The following is an 18,994-nucleotide window of genomic DNA, read 5'->3' as shown; positions in this document are numbered from 1 at the left end:
TTATGCCGTTAAAGCAGACGACTTTTAGCTGTGTGTGTGTGCAGCGCTCATATTTCCTCAAAACCCGTGACGTCTTGCGTACACGTCATCATTATACGACATTTCCAGGACGAAACTCCCGGGAAATTTAAAATTGTAATTTAGTAAACTAAAAAGGCCGTATTGGCATGTGTTGCAATGTTAATATTTCATCATTGATATATAAACTATCAGACTGCGTGGTGGGTAGTAGTGGGTTTCAGTAGGCCTTTAAATCCTACTGAATAGCTCTTAATCTTCTCCCCTTTATGCGATTTCAAATTACCGGTATTGAAATCAGCCTCCTCCATTTTGAAAATGATGACAGGGGAAATGTCCCTCGTGACGTCACGAGTTTGACCAGGTGGTAATACTAAGCATGCGCTCATTATTTTGCGAAGAGAGTTTGAGCCGGCAGTAATTCAAGGCAGGCGCATACTGTATAAGTCATGTTTCTCACCTGGATAGGAGAAGGGTGTGGCCATAAACCCGGAAGTTGGTCAACATAGACAGCCAATTTAGACCGGAGATGGCGAGAAAGACACGGAAAGACGCTCGTTGGCACCCACCTTGTTTTTAACTTTTTGTGTGAATTATGATTAATTCATCTGAAAATATGAACATCCCTTTAGTCAGCATCATAGTGAGAGCAGACATTGTACAGTATGTGATTATTGTATTACAGTGGGGCAAAAAAGTATTTAGTCAGCCACCGATTGTGCAAATTCTCCCACTTAAAATGATGACAGAGGTCTGTAATTTTCATCATAGGTACACTTCAACTGTGAGAGACAGAATGTGCAAAAAAATCCATGAATTCACATTGTAGGAATTTTAAATAATTTATTTGTAAATTATGGTGGAAAATAAGTATTTGGTCAACCATTCAAAGCTCTCACTGATGGAAGGAGGTTTTGGCTCAAAATCTCACGATACATGGCCCCATTCATTCTTTCCTTAACACGGATCAATCGTCCTGTCCCCTTAGCAGAAAAACAGCCCCAAAGCATGATGTTTCCACCCCCATGCTTCACAGTAGGTCTGGTGTTCTTGGGATGCAACTCAGTATTCTTCTTCCTCATAAACTCAACTCGTCGTGTTAGACCAAAATGGATACATGGAAGATACAGCAGAGGATTGGGAGAATGTCATGTGGTCAGATGAAACCAAAATAGAACTTTTTGGTATAAACTCAACTCGTCGTGTTTGGAGAAAGAAGAATACTGAGTTGCATCCCAAGAACACCACACCTACTGTGAAGCATGGGGGTGGAAACATCATGCTTTGGGGCTGTTTTTCTGCTAAGAGGACAGGACGATTGATCTGTGTTAAGGAAAGATTGAATGGGGCCATGTATCGTGAGATTTTGAGCCAAAATCCCTTCCATCAGTGAGAGCTTTGAATGGTTGACCAAATACTTATTTTCCGCCATAATTTACAAATAAATTATTTAAAATTCCTACAATGTGAATTCCTGGATTTCTTTTTCACATTCTGTCTCTCACAGTTGAAGTGTACCTATGATGAAAATTACAGACCTCTGTCATCATTTTAAGTGGGAGAACTTGCACAATCGGTGGCTGACTAAATACTTTTTTGCCCCACGTATATCTCTCATGAAGTCTGCTTGAGTAGTAGTCAGTGTTGTTGAAGGAAAAAGTGAACGTTGTGATGTGCATATGGAATGAATATGCGTAAATATTACATGTTATTATGAATGTTACTATATTACATGTACAGCACACTTACAGTTTGTATACATAAAACCATGATGGAGGTTTTTGGATGATTTTCGGAGTGCCTTATAGGCAGAATAGAGCGAATCACATTGGGTCCATTGTGGCTGACTTTTGCTAACGTTTAAGAGTTAGAATGCATTAAAAAAAAAAATGTGTTCTTGTCTTACATTGAGATTGTGAATGAACAACATTACCGAAAAAGTGCAGTTCCCCTTTAAAAAAAAACAAGATCATGGTTTTAATATACGGCAGCTGCTAGAGAAGCTTCACACTTTGAAAAAGTAGATTTTTTTTTATCCTCATTTTTTTTGGGGTGGAAAACTGACTTCCTTTTTTTGAAAAAAAAAAAAAAAAAAAAAAAGTTAAATGTAAAAAAATAAAAAAATGTCATTGTGCCACAAAACCCTCAAATAAATGTAATGTAAATATGAAAATAACAAATTAATTTAAAAAAACTAAAATAATGTGATAGCCCTAAGTACCGCCCTGTAAGAAATGTATAAAAAATTTATTTCATTTAAATTATTATATTAAAATGTTGAAATCACATCTACGATATTTTGGTTTCAAAATATTTCTTCTTGCGGATTAAAAAAAAGATTGTGACAAAGTACGCTCCAAATTGTGAGTTAAGAAATGTCCCAAACTTGTAGGGGAAAAAACAGCTTAAAGAGTTAGAAAACAAATCCCATTTTTGTGGGGGGAACATCCTTATCAAAAATTCTCATTCAATAATTATTCATCATTTTTGTACTCTTTTAGGAGTAAAGATGCACAAAATATAAATGTAAAATAAATCCTACTTGGACATTCCATAAATTAAATATTACCAACCCAAAAAATAATACTATTATAATTAATTATACAGTAGAGGCCAAAAGTTTGGACACACCTTCTCATTTAATGCATTTTCTTTATTTTCATGACTATTTACATTGTAGATTGTCACTGAAGAATTGTAAACTATGAATGAACACATGTGGAGTTATGTACTTAACAAAAAAAAAAGGTGAAATAACTGAAAACATGTTCTATATTTTAGTTTCTTCAAAACAGCCACCCTTTGCTCTGATTACAGCTTTGCACACTCCTGGCATTCTCTTGATGAGCTTCAAGAGGTAGTCACCTGAAATGGTTTTCACTTCAGGGGTCATAGTTGTGATGCCTTCACTGACAATCTACAATGTAAATAGTCATGAATAAATGTCCCACTCTACCCTGTGGAGGGGGTCCGGTCCGATCCGGTGGCCATGTACTGCTTGCCTGTGTATCGGCTGGGGACATCTCTGCGCTGCTGATCCGCCTCCGCCTGGGATGGTTTCCTGCTGGCTCCGCTGTGAACGGGACTCTCGCTGCTGTGTTGGATCCGCTTTGGACTGGACTCTCGCGACTGTGTTGGATCCATTGTGGATTGAACTTTCACAGTATCATGTTAGACCCGCTCGACATCCATTGCTTTCCTCCTCTCTAAGGTTCTCATAGTCATTATTGTCACCGACGTCCCACTGGGTCATTATTGTCACCGATGTCCCACTGGGTCATTATTGTCACCGATGTCCCACTGGGTGTGAGTTTTCCTTGCCCTTATGTGGGCCTACCGAGGATGTCGTAGTGGTTTGTGCAGCCCTTTGAGACACTAGTGATTTAGGGCTATATAAGTAAACATTGATTGATTGATTGATAAAGAAATGCATTAAATGAGAAGGTGTGTCCATACTTTTGGCCTGTACTGTATATTTCCCGTAATATTAAGCATGACATTTGCAATAATTGTCTGTTTTTGTTCTCGACTTTGGAGCAAATAATATGATTAGTAATTATGTTCGCAGTTTAACCACTAAGCACAAATACAGTACAACAAAATACAAGAGTGGGAAACTATATTTTTCTATTTTTTCGTGAAAAAATACTTTTAAAGTCTTTGTCTACTCTTTTAAATGTTATTTTAAAAATTAACTTCAAAACTCGACTGCAGCACAAGCCATGTGTCCTGTGCGCTAACACAAACAAACCAGCATGATCCTGCCTGACTGCTTTTCCAAAGTCCAATGCATAGGACAAAAGGGACTTTATGAATAAACACTTCAAAAACTATTTCCTTAAAAAGCGGATCTCACCACTTGACCCGACAAGTTACTGAGGCGAAGCAGCGAGCGTACCGCCCACATTATCTCACTCATCAGCTGTGTAATGTAAATACACACTGAATATTAGACAGTGAATTAAACTGCAGAGTGGAAACTTGCAACTCTTAAATAACACCAGATAATAAGGAATATATATATATATATATATATATATATATATATATATATATATATATATATATATATATATATATATATATATATATATATATAGACACACACACACACACACATATATCCAATACATTTAAATTAAAAAAACAAAAGATATACCATTCTAAAGTTAAAAAAAAAAAATCATAAATACAAACCCCTAAACCAGTCAAGTTGTCACGTTGTGTTAATCGTAAATAAAAACAGAATACAATTATTTGCAAGTCCTTTTCAACTTATATTCAATTGAATAGACTGCGAAGACAAGATACTGAAATTTTTAATGCCTGCAACACGTGTCAAAAAAGCTGGCACAAGTGGCAAAAAAGACTGATAACGTTGAGGAATGCTCATCAAACACTTATTTGGAACATCCCACAGGTGAACAGGCTAATTGGGAAAAGGAGGTTGCCATGATTGGGTATAAAAGCAACTTCCATGAAAAGCGCAGTTATTCACAAATAAGGGTGGGGCGGGAATCACCACTTTGTGAACAAATGCGAGAGCAAATTGTTTAAGAACAACGTTTCTCAATGAGCTATTGCAAGGAATTTATGGATTCCACCATCTACGGTTCGTAATATCATCAAAAGGTTCAGAGAATCTGGAGTAATCACTGCACCTAAGCAGCAAGGCTGAAAACCAACATTGAATGCCCGTGACCTTCAATCCCTCAGGCGGTACTGCACCAAAAAGCGACATCAGTGCGTAAAGGATATCACCACATGGGATCAAGAACACCTCAGAAAACCACTATCAGTAACTACGTTTCGTCGCTACATCTGTAAGTGCAAGTTAAAACTCAACTATGCAAAGCGAAAGCAATTTATCAACAACACCCGGAAACGCCGTCGGCTTAACTGGGCCTGAGTTCATCTAAGATGGACTGATGCAAAGTGGAAAAGTGTTCTGTGGTCTGACAAGTCCACATTTCAAATAGTTTTTGGAAACTGTGGACGTCGTGTTCTGCGGAACAAAGAGGAAAAGAACCTTTAGGACTGTTCTAGGTGCAAAGTTGAAAAACCAGCATCTGTGGTGGTATGGGGGTGTATTAGTGCCCAAGGCATGGGTAACTTACACATCGGTGAAGTCACCATTAATGTTGAAAGGTAATTTAGTTTCTCAGTTTGAACATTAAATATATTGTCTATGCAGTCTATTGAATTGAATATAAGTTGAAAAGGATTTGCAAATCATTGTATTCTTTTTTTATTTACCAAATACACAACGTGACACCTTCACTGGTTGTGGGTTTTGTAAATAAAAGACTTTAGTGTCATTTTGTGCGCGTGCTGATAGTGTCATATGACTCAGTGACGGGATTTCATGCTGTGATCACAAGTCCTTGTGAAAAATTGCCAGAGAATCAAAAGGCAAAAGCTGTGCTGAATAATTTCACCAAAACATCACGGTGGACTCAGCACACTAAGGCTTGTAAAGTGAGATCAACAGGCGGCCATGTTGGCCCTCATACCTTCCGTTACGCATATCGTGTTGCCGCATGTTCTTAATGAAGTGGATCTTCTTAAAGCCTTTAGGTCGAGGGGAACCTGACAGGGTTCGGCACCTAAAAAACAAAAAACATGTTGTTTATTTTCTCAACAAACAGATGCGATTGTTGTCAAAGAAAAGTGTGTCCCACCTGCGCAGAGGTGCGTTCTCCTCAATGTCTTCTAAGGTTTCCAGTGACGAGCGCTGAGAGATGAGACGACGCCTGGAAGAAAGTATCAGAAGTAAATAAAACAATAAAAATACACAAATGGACAAAGTGGCTGGGAGAGGGAAGTCTGGGCTTCCCTGCTTAGGCTGCTGTCCCCGCGACCCGACCTCAGATAAGCGGAAGACAATGGATGGATGGATGGATGGACGGAAATACAGTACATATGAATAAATAAAGAAAATAAAAAAATATATATATAATATTAATTTAATTTGATCAATAATAACAGCTTATAATAGTTATTAAATCCATTCCCCTAGCGTTGGGGTCAGCAACCCGCGGCTCTAAAGCGCCGCCCTAGTGGCTCCCTGGACCTCTTTCAGAGATGTGTGAAAATGGAAAAAGGATAAAGAAAAATATATATTTTTTGTTTTGACATATTTTCTGTAGGGCGACAAACATGACACAAACCTTCCTAATTGTTAGAAATCCCACTGCTTATATTAAACACACTTCACTGATGAAAGGATTTGGGTAGCACCGTTTTGTCCTACTAGTTTCAGCGATCCTTGAACTCATCGTAGTTAGTTTACATGTACAACTTTCTCCGATGCTGCCACAGAAAAATGTGTTTTATGCCACTCCTTTGTTTCGTGTTGTCCACCAAATGTTTTATGCTGCGCATGAATGCACAAAAGCTGAGCTTTGTTGATTTTATTGATTGGCTGGAGTGCTTATCAGGCATATCAATCCATGACTGTAAGCTAATCGATGCTAACATGCTATTTAGGCTAGCTGTATGTACATATTGCATCATTATGCCCCGTTTGTAGGTATATTTGAGCACATTTAATTTCCTCTACTCATGTCCTCTGTGTATTAAATTTATAATTGCATGTCTCATGACACGTTATCTGTATGTAATATGGGTTGCACTTCTCATAGTTGTGTGTCATGTTGTTCCAGACCACAACAAACGTTACCTAGCTTGCAAAGATTGTAATAAATCCATTAGAAGAAGACAGCCCGCCGTTTCCTTGAACTTGGACACACACATCTATACCTTCGCAGGGTTTCCCACACATTCATTTATGGCCGCCACAAACAAACATTTTTTTGGCTTTTGACTCGCTCGACCGCTCATAAAAGCAATGGGACTGTCTGTGAATGGAGTTTGTAGTTACATATTATATAAATATGTAAATATTATATAAATATGTATATAAATATTTACATAAAGTTTTGTAATTATATTCCAACTCCGTGTTCTTCTTGGTCATCGCCGCTGCTGCCACCCACATTCCCCCCCCCCCCGGCGGCTGACCACACCACCACACATAGATGCCTGACCTGTGGGAAACACTGCCTTTGGCCAGTAATTTCCAGGAGTTACCTCATCCTGTGAGAAGCCTCTATTTTACTAATGATTTCCAAGGTTGCAAAAATGTGTAGAATAAAAATTAAAATACAACAGTTCGGTCAACACGGGTTCGGACTTCACGGTGGCAGAGGGGTTAGTGCATCTGCCTCACAATACGAAGTTCCTGCAGTCCTGGGTTCAAATCCAGGCTCGGGATCTTTCTGTGTGGAGTTTGCATGTTCTCCCCGTGGCTGCGTGGGTTCCCTCCGGCTACTCCGGCTTCCTCCCACCTCCAAAGACATGCACCTGGGGATAGGTTGATTGGCAACACTAAATTGGCCCTAGTGTGTGAATGTGAGTGTGAATGTGGTCTGTCTATCTGTGTTGGCCCTGCGATGAGGTGGCGACTTGTCCAGGGTGTACCCCGCCTTCCACCCGATTGTAGCTGAGATAGGCGCCAGCGCCCCCCGCGACCCCAGAAGGGAATAAGCGGTAGAAAATGGATGGATGGAGTTCGGTCAACGAGGATATGCGTCAGCCTTTGATAGCAGGCTAATATAGCTAAGATACACACGTACATCATGTGTTGCCTTCATTATAAAAAATATATAAGGGTTTTATTGTTTTTGCAGCTACAGACAGATTTTTATTTTTTGGCATTTTTGGTCCAGTATGGCTCTTTCAACATTTTGGGTTTCCGACTCATGCCCTAGTGGCTGTGAGTGGAATAAAAGATGACATCATGATCTGATTGGACGCTCGGTGATGCATGTAAAAAAATTTAAAAAAGAAAGCACAATTTTGGTAATGATACGAATTTGGACAGAAAAAAGATCAAACACATAAAAACTGCCGTTAACAAGTGAAGTGAATTATATTTATATAGCGCTTTTTCTCTAGTGACTCAAAGCGCTTTTACATAGTGAAACCCAATATCTAAGTTCCATTGAAACCAGTGTGGGTGGCACTGGGAGCAGGTGGGTAAAGTGTTTTTTGCCCAAGGACACAGCAGTAGAGACTAGGATGGCAAAAGCGGGGATCGAACCAGGAACCCTCAAGTTGCTGGCACGGCAGAACTACCACAGCGTGGCGCACTGGTAGAGTGGCCGTGCGCAACCCGAGGGTCCCTGGTTCAATCCCCACCTAGTACCAACCTCGTCACGTCTGTTGTGTCCTTGAGCAAGACACTTCACCCTTGCTCCTGATGGGTGCTGGTTAGCGCCTTGCATGGCAGCTCCCTCCATCAGTGTGTGAATGTGTGTGTGAATGTGGAAGTAGTGTCAAAGCGCTTTGAGTACCTTGAAGGTAGAAAAGCGCTATACAAGTACAACCCATTTATCATTTACCAACCGAGCTATAGCGCCAGTATTTTTGGCCATAGAATAATTCAATTTACGCTATAAACACAGAACAGCTCTTAGACTTGATTGAAACTTTTATTAGTAGATTGCACAGTTCAGTACATATTCCGTACGATTGACCACTAAACGGTAACACCCCAATAAGTTTTTCAACTTGTCAACGTTAATCAATTCATGGTATAGACCATGAATTGATTAACGTGGACCCCGACTTAAACAAGTTGAAAAGCTTATTCGGGTGTTACCATTTAGTGGTCAATTGTACGGAATATGTACTGAACTGTGCAATCTACTAATAAAAGTATCAATCGATCAATCAATCAATCAGGGTCGGGAACCTTTTTGGCTAAGAGAGCCATACAAGCCAAATATTTTAAAAAGTATTTCTGTGAGAGCCATATAATACTTTTTGTAAGACTGAATACAACTAAATGAGTGCATTTTTAAATAACACCATACATTTTTAGAGTATAATAAGTCTTTTATTTTTTTTAATAACATTGTTATTCTGAAGCTAACCAACAATAAATAAAATACTTCTTAACATTATTGCGACTTCTTGAACAGGTGCGGTAGAAACCAGATGGATGGATTAAAAGGCATGAGAATGTTTTATATTTTGAACGTTATTTTTGACACTGTGATTACCAGTGGAATTATTCATTACTTACCGTTAAGCAATGTCAGCTAAGATTTATCTGAGAGCCAGGTGCAGTCATCAAAAGAGCCACATCTGGCTCTAGAGCCATAGGAGCCATAGACTGACAAATAACTCCTAAAGATGTCAAATTCTTTGTGAAAATGATCAAAATCCAAACCGTAAAAGACAGTAGAACACTCAAGCTGGATCCCAACCGGCGCTCACTGTGCTGCTAAACCAAGTTCATGCAGGAAGTCACGCATTTCAATAAACACCTCGGCGTAGAAGAAAACATACGTAAATAAACCACAGCAATGAGTAAGCGTACGTGGGGATGAATAAGCCAACTTTTAAAGATTTAAACTGCCAAAAAGACAACAAACGGAGTGTTGAACCCATTTTTGTCTCAAGCAGCATCCACTTTTCACACTTTGCTTGCATGACTCCGCTACCCGTTTAGGCTACAGACTCACAAATAAGTGTGAGGGTCCAAAGTTAGCTTGTGGCCACGTGTTCACCAACAATCTCTATTAAAGTCAATACGAGCGTCAATAATTAAAAAGTACACGTTCTATTGTATTTTTTTTAACAATGATATTCAAATAAATTACTCAATACTGTGTTAGATGCTGGAACTTAAACAGTTTTAAAAGTTATTTTAAGATTCCATAGTGCTGAAACACACCATTTTTATGTGTGCTAGCTTTAATGCTAGCTGTGTTTGTCTCTGACAGTGTGTCTCCATGAAGTACTAATGTGTACTTTTTACATAGACTACACACTGTGACTTACCCAACCTACCGTATTTTCCAGACTATAAGGCGCACTTAAAATCCTTTTTTTTTTCTTCTCAAAACTCGACAGTGCGACTTATAACCCGATGTGCCTAATGTACGGAATAATTTTGGTTGTAACCTGTGACCTCGAAGCTATTTTATTTGGTATATGGTGAAATGATGATTGTGATCAGTAGATAGCAGTCACACATAAGAGATATGTGTAGACAATATGACTCAAGTAAACACCAACATTTTATATGTTGCATTGAGAATTACACCATCCATCCATCTTCTTCCGCTTATCCGAGGTCGGGTCGCGGGGGCAACAGCCTAAGCAGGGAGACCCAAACTTCCCTCTCCCCAGCCACTCCGTCTAGCTCTTCCCGGGGGATCCCGAGGCGTTCCCAGGCCAGCCGGGAGACATAGTCTTCCCAACGTGTCCTGGGTCTTCCCCGTGGCCTCCTACCGGTTGGACGTGCCCTAAACACCTCCCTAGGGAGGCGTTCGGGTGGCATCCTGACCAGATGCCCGAACCACCTCATCTGGCTCCTCTCGATGTGGAGGAGCAGCGGCTTTATTTTGAGTTCCTCCCGGATGGCAGAGCTTCTCACCCTATCTCTAAGGGAGAGCCCCGCCACACGACGGAGGAAACTCATTTCGGCCGCTTGTACCCGTGATCTTATCCTTTCGGTCATTACCCAAAGCTCATGACCATAGGTGAGGATGGGAACGTAAATCGACCGGTAAATTGAGAGCTTCGCCTTCCGGCTCAGCTCCTTCTTCACCACAACTGATCGATACAGCGTCCGCATTACTGAAGACGCCGCACCGATCAGCCTGTCGATCTCACGATCCACTCTTCCCCCACTCGTAAACAAGACTCCTAGGTACTTGAACTCCTCCACTTGGGGCAGGGTCTCCTCCCCAACCCGGAGATGGCATTCCACCCTTTTCCGGGCGAGAACCATGGACTCGGACTTGGAGGTGCTGATTCTCATTCCGGTCGCTTCACACTCGGCTGCGAACCGATCCAGTGAGAGCTGAAGATGCCGGTCGGATGAAGCCATCAGGACCACATCATCTGCAAATAGCAGAGACCTAATCCTGCGGTCACCAAACCGGAACCCCTCAACGCCTTGACTGCGCCTAGAAATTCTGTCCATAAAAGTTATGAACAGAATCGGTGACAAAGGACAGCCTTGGCGGAGTCCAACCCTCACTGGAAATATGTCCGACTTACTGCTGGCAATGCGGACCAAGCTCTGGCACTGATCGTACAGGGAGCGGACCGCCACAATAAGACAGTCCGGTACCTCATACTCTCTGAGCACTCCCCACAGGACTTCCCGAGGGACACGGTCGAATGCCTTCTCCAAGTCCACAAAGCACATGTAGAGTGGTTGGGCAAACTCTCATGCACCCTCAAGAACCCTGCCGAGAGTATAGAGCTGGTCCACAGTTCCACGACCAGGACGAAAACCACACTGTTCCTCCTGAATCCGAGGTTTGACTATCCGGCGTAGCTTCCTCTCCAGTACACCTGAATAAACCTTACCGGGAAGGCTGAGGAGTGTGATCCCACGATAGTTGGAACACCCCCTCTGGTCCCCCTTCTTAAAGAGAGGAACCACCACCCCGGTCTGCCAATCCAGAGGTACCGCCCCCGATGTCCACGCGATGCTGCAGAGTCTTGTCAACCAAGACAGCCCCACAGCATCCAGAGCCTTAAGGAACTCCGGGCGGACCTCATCCACCCCTGGTGCCTTGCCACCGAGGAGCTTTTTAACTACCTCAGCGACATCAGCCCCAGAAATAGGAGAGTCCACCACAGAATTCTCCAGGCACTGCTTCCTCATAGGAAGACGTGTTGGTGGGATTGAGGAGGTCTTCGAAGTATTCCTTCCACCTATCCACAACATCCGCAGTTGAGGTCAGCAGAACACCATCCGCACCATACACGGTGTTGATAGTGCACTGCTTCCCCTTCCTGAGGCGGCGGACGGTGGTCCAGAATTGCTTCGAAGCCGTACGGAAGTCGTTTTCCATGGCTTCCCCAAACTCCTCCCATGTCCGAGTTTTTGCCTCCGCGACCGCTGAAGCCGCACATCGCTTGGCCTGTCGGTACCTGTCCACTGCCTCCGGAGTCCTATGAGCCAAAAGGACCCGATAGGACTCCTTCTTCAGCTTGACGGCATCCCTCACCGCTGGTGTCCACCAAGGGGTTTTAGGATTGCCGCCCCGACAAGCACCAACTACCTTGCGGCCACAGCTCCGATCAGCCGCCTCGACAATAGAGGTGCGGAACATGGTCCACTCGGACTCAATGTCCAGCACCTCCCTCGTGACATGTTCAAAGTTCTTCCGGAGGTGGGAATTGAAACTTTCTCCGACAGGAGACTGCCAGACGTTCCCAGCAGACCCTCACAATGCGTTTGGGCCTCCTAGGTACGTCCGGCATCCTCCCCCACCATCGCAGCCAACTCACCACCAGGTGGTGATCGGTAGAAAGCTTTGCCCCTCTCTTAACCCGAGTGTCCAAAACATAAGGCCGCAAATCCGATGACACAACTACAAAGTCGATCATGGAACTGCGGCCTAGGGTGTCCTGGTGCCAAGTGCACATATGGACACCCTTATGTTTGAACATGGTGCTTGTTATGGACAAACTGTGACGAGCACAAAAGTCCAATAACAAAACACCACTCGGGTTCAGATCTGGGCGGCCATTCTTCCCAATCACGCCTCTCCAGGTTTCACTGTCGTTGCCAACGTGAGCGTTGAAGTCCCCCAGGAGGACAAGGGAATCACCTGGGGGAGCACTTTCCAGTACTCCCTTGAGTACTCCCAAAAAGGGTGGGTACTCTGAACTGCTGTTTGGTGCGTAAGCACAAACAACAGTCAGGACCCGTCCCCCCACCTGAAGGCGGAGGGAGGCTACCCTTTCGTCCACCGGGTTGAACTCCAACGTGCAGGCTTTGAGCCGGGGGGCAACAAGAATTGCCACCCCAGCCCGTCGCCTCTCACTGCCGGCAACGCCAGAGTGGCAGAGGGTCCAGTCCCTCTTGAGAGAAGTGGTTCCAGAGCCCTTGCTGTGCGTCGAAGTGAGTCCGACTATATCCAGCCGGAACTTCTCGACTTCGCGCACTAGCTCAGGCTCTTTCCCCCCCAGTGAGGTGACGTTCCACGTCCCAAGAGCTAGCTTCTGTAGCCGAGGATCGGACCGCCAAGTGCCCTGCCTTTGGCTTCCACCCAGCTCACATTGAACCCGACCTCTATGGCCCCTGCTATGGGTGGTGAGCCCATTGGAGGGGTGACCCACGTTGCCTCTTCGGGCTGTGCCCGGCCGGGCCCCATGGGAACAGGCCCGGCCACCAGGCGCTCGCCATCGTGCCCCACCTCTGGGCCTGGCTCCAGAGGGAGGCCCCGGTGACCCGCGTCCGGGCGAGGGAAATTTGGGTCCATGTTTTTTGTTCTTCATAGAGGTCTTCAAGCTGCTCTTTGTCTGATCCCTCACCTAGAACCTGTTTGCCTTGGGAGACCCTACCAGGGGGCATAAAGCCGCCGGACAACATAGCTCCTAGGATCATTGGGACACGCAAACTCCTCTACCACGATAAGGTGGCAGAGGAGTTTACACACGGCGTTCAAAAATCTATCAAAATGTTTTAGTACGACTTTGGTAAGCTATGAATGCCACACTGCTTGATGGATTGTACTGTGCTTAAAGGGGAACATTCTCACAATTTCAGAGGGGTTAAAGCCAATAAAAATCAGTTCCTAGTGGCTTATTTTATTTTTCAAAGTTTTTATCAAAATTTTACCCATCACACAATATCCCAAAAAACGTCTTCAAAAGTGCCTGATTTTCACCATCGCTATATCCAGCTGTCCATTTTCCTGTGACGTCACTGCGTGACGCCAATACAAACAAACATGGCGGATAGAACAGAAAGATATAGCGACATTGGCTTGGATTCAGACTCGGATTTCAGCGGATTAAGCGATTCAACAGATTCCGCATGTATTGAAACGGATGGTTGGAGTGTGGAGGCAGATAGCAAAAACGAAATTGAAGAAGAAAATGAAGCTATTGAGCCATATCACAACAGACAGCAGCAACGAGGACGAATTCGGCGATCGCCTTCTAACCAACGATTGCATCTTTTGATCACTGGTGCAACTTGAATCCGTCGATTGGTATGTGTTCGTTTGGCATTAAATGTGGGTGGAGGGAAAGGCTAGATGCAAATATAGCTACAAATGAGGCATAATGTTGCAATATGTACATACGGCTAGCCTAAATAGCATGTTAGCATCGATTAGCTTGCAGTCATACCGTGAGCAAATATGTCTGATTAGCACATAATTCAATAACATCAACAAAACTCACCTTTGTGATTTCATTGACTATCGTTGGAAATGCATCTGCTTTGAGTGTCGCAGGATATCCACACATCTCTGTGCCATCTTTGTCGTAGCATCGCTATCGTCGGTAAAGCGTGCATAACAAACAAGGGACTTTCGCATCTTTTGACCACTGGCGCAATTTGAATCCGTCGATTGGTATGTGTTTGTTTGGCATCAAATGTGGGTGGAGGGAAAGGCTGGATGCAAATATAGCTAAAAATGAGGCATAATGATGCAATATGTACATACAGCTAGCCTAAATAGCATGTTACCATCGATTAGCATGCCGTGACCACTGATATTTCTGATTAGCACACTCCACGTAAGTCAACTTGAATCTGTCCCTGATCTTGTTTTTACACCCTCACCCCCAGGGTGGTACGGAAAACAGTCGAAAAAACGGAAAATAACAGAGCTGATTTGACTTGGTGTGTGTAATGTGTTCGAGAAAATGGCGGATTGCTTCCTGTTGTGACGTCACTGGTGAAAGGTCATTGCTCCGACAGCGTTTCAATCGCCAAATTCACCCTTTTAGAGTTCGGAAATCGGTTAAAAACACATATGGTCTTTTTTCTGCAACATCAAGGCATATATTGACGCTTACATAGGTCTGGTGATAATGTTCCCCTTTAAACATATGAGCATTATTATGGTGTGTGTATAAGTTAAGACATATTGTCTGGCGTTTTGTTTCGCAGTATTATACAAAAGCACCTTTTCTTACCTTCTGGTACCTGCTGATCTCTATTGGGGATCTGCATAAATTATGAAAAATTCCAGGCGTCCGCCGTTTTAATCCGTGGTGACAACCGTAGTCGAGAGGCTTCTTCTTTTTCTTTATCTTCTTGTTATGGGACATTCATCCTCCGCTGTTGCCATTTCTAATATAAAGTAGTGTAAAGTAAACTCGCCATGAAAGCACTACACCATTCCGGTGTAGTGAGTTTACATTATTCACCCCAAGGAACTTTAGTTATTAGAGAGTTTCCGGTCCGACGGTTTTTCACGGGACACATTGTTGTTATTGCATTATTGAGCCACAAATGAGAAGATGCTGCTCCATTATTGATTTAAGTAAATGGTAAATGGGTTGTACTTGTATAGTGCTTTTCTACCTTCAAGGCACTCAAAGCGCTTTGACACTATTTCCACATTCACCCATTCATTCACAGGCTGATGGCAGGAGCTGCCATGCAAAGCACTAACCATGACCCATCAGGAGCAAGGGTGAAGTGTCTTGCTCAAGGACACAACAGATGTGACGAGTTTGGTAGAAGGTGGGGATCGAACTAGGAACCCTCAGGTTGCTGGCATGGCCACTCTCCCAAATGCGCCACGCCGTGCTATGGTAACTGCTAAGTTAAATGTAAAACAAACATGGGCAGATCGATACAAATAGTGACAATATTGATACCTAGTATCAGTATATGGTCGATAACACAGTGGTTGGATTATCAACTTCTATTATCAAAATCTTTTGTTGTTTTTGTTATTGTTTACAAACTCAGGAACTTATTCACTGAAGACATGGGGCCTTTAAAAGCAAATACTAAAACATTATAATCAGAGCCAATAGGAGGAAATTATTTAAATATTTAATTGATTTTGTTACATCGCCATCCTTTGTTATTGTCGGATTATAATTCAATCATTCAGAGATCTTGTATCAGTGTTGGTATGACATCATCATATAATTTGCCTAATCGGTGGTGATGCATATGTTTTCTCTAAAAAACCCCGCTTAAAACATGTTATATACAAACAAATGTATGTTTTTATTATTTAGTATTATATATATTTTTTAATTTATTGTTTTGCTCTTTTTTTTTAAACATTGCTGCTTATTGTGTAATGTACTTTGTGGAGAATTTTTCAAGTTTTTAGAGACTTCTCCAGTTCTTTTAAAATCTTTATCCAATTAAAACCGACTCGCAACAAATTTGCATCTTTTTGTAGTGTGATTGGAGCCTGGGCCCGTGTTAAGAGACCTTTACTTCAAGTCTGCGGCAAATGGCGAGAGCTGCAGCGAGCCTGACGCCACACAAGCTTCCCGCTCCTGCTCCAGCTGTACTTGTTCTCCTTGAAAGAGCGCCACTGTCCTCTTAATATTTTATATATTTCATACATTTTGTACATCAGTCGGTCTACACCAGGGGTCACCAACGCGGTGCCCGCGGGCACCAGGTCGCCCGTAAGGACCAGATGAGTCGCCCGCTGGCCTGTTCTAAAAATAGCTCAAATAGCAGCACTTACCAGTGAGCTGCCTCTATTTTTTAAATTTTATTTATTTACTAGCAAGCTGGTCTCGCTTTGCTCTACATTTTTAATTCTAAGAGAGACAAAACTCAAATAGAATTTGAAAATCCAAGAAAATATTTTAGAGAATTGGTCTTCACTTGTTTAAATAAATAAATTTTTTTTACTTTGCTTCTTATAACTTTCAGAAAGAAAATTTTAGAGAGAAAATACAACCTTAAAAATTATATTAGGATTTTTAAACACAAATACCTTTGTACCTTTTAAATTCCTTCCTCTTCTTTCCTGACAATTTAAATCAATGTTCAAGTAATTTTTTTTTATGGTAAAGAATAATAAATACATTTTAATTTAATTCTTCATTTTAGCTTCTGTTTTTTCCACGAAGAATAATTTTGAAATATTTCTTCAAACTTATTATGATTAAAATTCCCAAAAATTATTCTGGCAAATTTAGAAAATTTGTAGAATCAAATTAAAATCTTATTTCAAAGTATTTTGAATTTCTTTTAACATTTTTGTTCTGGAAAATCTAGAAGAAATAATGATTTGTCTTTGTTCGAAATATAGCTTGGTTTTATGTTATATATTCTAACAAAATGCAGATTGGATTTTAACCTATTTAAAACATGTCATCAAAATTCTAAAATTAATCTTAATCAGGAAAAATTACTAATGATGTTCCATAAATTCCTTTTTTAAATTTTTTTCAAAAAGATTCGAATTAGCTAGTTTTTCCTCTTCTTTTTTTTTCGGTTGAATTTTGAATTTTAAAGAGTCGAAATTGAAGATAAACTATGTTTAAAAATGTGATTTTCATTTTTTTCGTGTTTTGGGTTTTCTCCTCTTTTAAACCGTTCAAATAAGTGTTTGTTTCATCATTTATTCTCTACAAAAAACCTCCCGTAAAAGGAAAAAAATGTATGACGGAATGACAGACAGAAATACCCTTTTTTTTTTTTATATATATATAGATTTATTTATTAAACGGTAAATAGAGCAAATTGGCTATTTCTGGCAATTTATTTAAGTGTGTAAGCTCTTCGCATTAATCAGTACCCAAGAAGTAGCTCTTGGTTTCAAAAAGGTTGGTGACCCCTGGTCTACATTGCAGACATGGTGCCTCACAACATCCTGTTTCAGCAGAGCTGTTTCTGTGATCAGACTTTTTTTGATGGTCGAATTATCGGAGCATCATTAGTCAATAGTGCGCAAATAATAGGAGATTGATTCATATATTCAATATATTATTTTAATTAGTTTTCACGTAAAACAGCTCCATTTTTGTTTCATTTGACCACATAACTTTCCTCCAGAAGGTCTTATCTTTAACCATGTGAGGTCAGATGAAACTAAATTAAGACATGGTATATACCCGGCAGTATGTTTGGAAGAGAAAAGGTGAGGCCTTTAATTCCAGGAACACCACGCTCATGGTCAAGCATGGTGGTGGTAGTATTATACTCTCTTAGCCTGTTTTGCTGCAATGACAAAGGAGGGTTACCTCCAAATTCTTCAGGACAACCTAAAATCATCAGCCCGGAGGTTGGGTCTTGGGTGCAGTTGGGTGCTCCAACAGGACAATGACCCCAAACACACGTCAAAAGTGCTAAAGGAATGGCTAAATTTTAGAGGTTTTAGAATGGCCTTCCCAATGTCCTGACTCAAACGCGTGGACAAAGCTGAAGAAACAAGTCTGTGTAAGAAAACCAACACATTTAGCAGAACTGCACCAATTTTGTCAAGAGGAGTGGTCAAAAATTCAACCAGAAGCGCCATATTGCAGTGAAACTTGCCAGGGACATGTAACCAAGTATTAGGGGGACGGCGTGGCGAAGTTGGGAGAGTGGCCGTGCCAGCAATCTGAGGGCTGCTGGTGCAATCCCCACCTTCTACCATCTTTAGTCACATCTGTTGTGTCCTTGAGCAAGACACTTCCCCGTTGCTCCTGATGGGTCCTGGTTAGCGCCTTGCATGGCAGCTCCCACCATCAGTGTGTGAATGTGTGTGTGTGAATGGGTGAATGTGGCAATAGTGTCAAAGCGCTTTGAGTTCCTTAATAAAAAGGTAGAAAAGCGCCATACAAGTAGAACCCATTTACCATTATTAACATTGCAGTACGTATACTTTTGACCCAGCATATTTGGTCACATTTTCAGTAGATCCATAATATATTCATAAAAGAACCAAAATTCATTAATGCTTTTTGTGACCAACAAGAATGTGCTCCAATCACTCTTTGTACGAAAATATAAGAGTTGTAGAAATTATTGGAAACTCAAGACAGCCATGACATGAGGTTTTTTACAAGTGTATGTAAACTTTTGATTGCCACTGTACATGCTGTAAGTATATATGTATTGTAGTAACAGGCACACTCATGTAATAACTCATGTAATATTTACGTATTTTGATAATTTTAAGCATACGATGGCACATTCATTTCATTTGCCAACATCACTGATCACTACTCT

At 41.7% G+C, this 18,994-nt stretch overlaps 1 protein-coding gene across 3 annotated transcripts in view; it reads right to left on the bottom strand.

Annotated features, from left to right (window-relative positions):
- The window catches only part of cables1 (Cdk5 and Abl enzyme substrate 1), a 60,665-nt gene that overhangs the window by 15,160 nt on the left and 26,511 nt on the right, over positions 1-18,994 (bottom strand). For all 3 annotated transcript variants that reach the window (XM_061920572.1, XM_061920571.1, XM_061920573.1), the window contains 2 exons: positions 5,700-5,771; positions 5,532-5,624 (listed from right to left, as the gene is read on the bottom strand). In XM_061920572.1, coding sequence (XP_061776556.1) covers positions 5,532-5,624; positions 5,700-5,771 — 165 coding nt within the window. The remainder of the gene's footprint in view (positions 1-5,531; positions 5,625-5,699; positions 5,772-18,994) is intronic.

The sequence above is a fragment of the Nerophis ophidion genome, linkage group LG14 (assembly GCF_033978795.1).
Source record: "Nerophis ophidion isolate RoL-2023_Sa linkage group LG14, RoL_Noph_v1.0, whole genome shotgun sequence".
Taxonomy (NCBI): Eukaryota; Metazoa; Chordata; class Actinopteri; order Syngnathiformes; family Syngnathidae; genus Nerophis; species Nerophis ophidion.
Note: the sequence above shows the minus strand (reverse complement) of the source record. Positions and strands in the feature narration are given on the sequence as shown.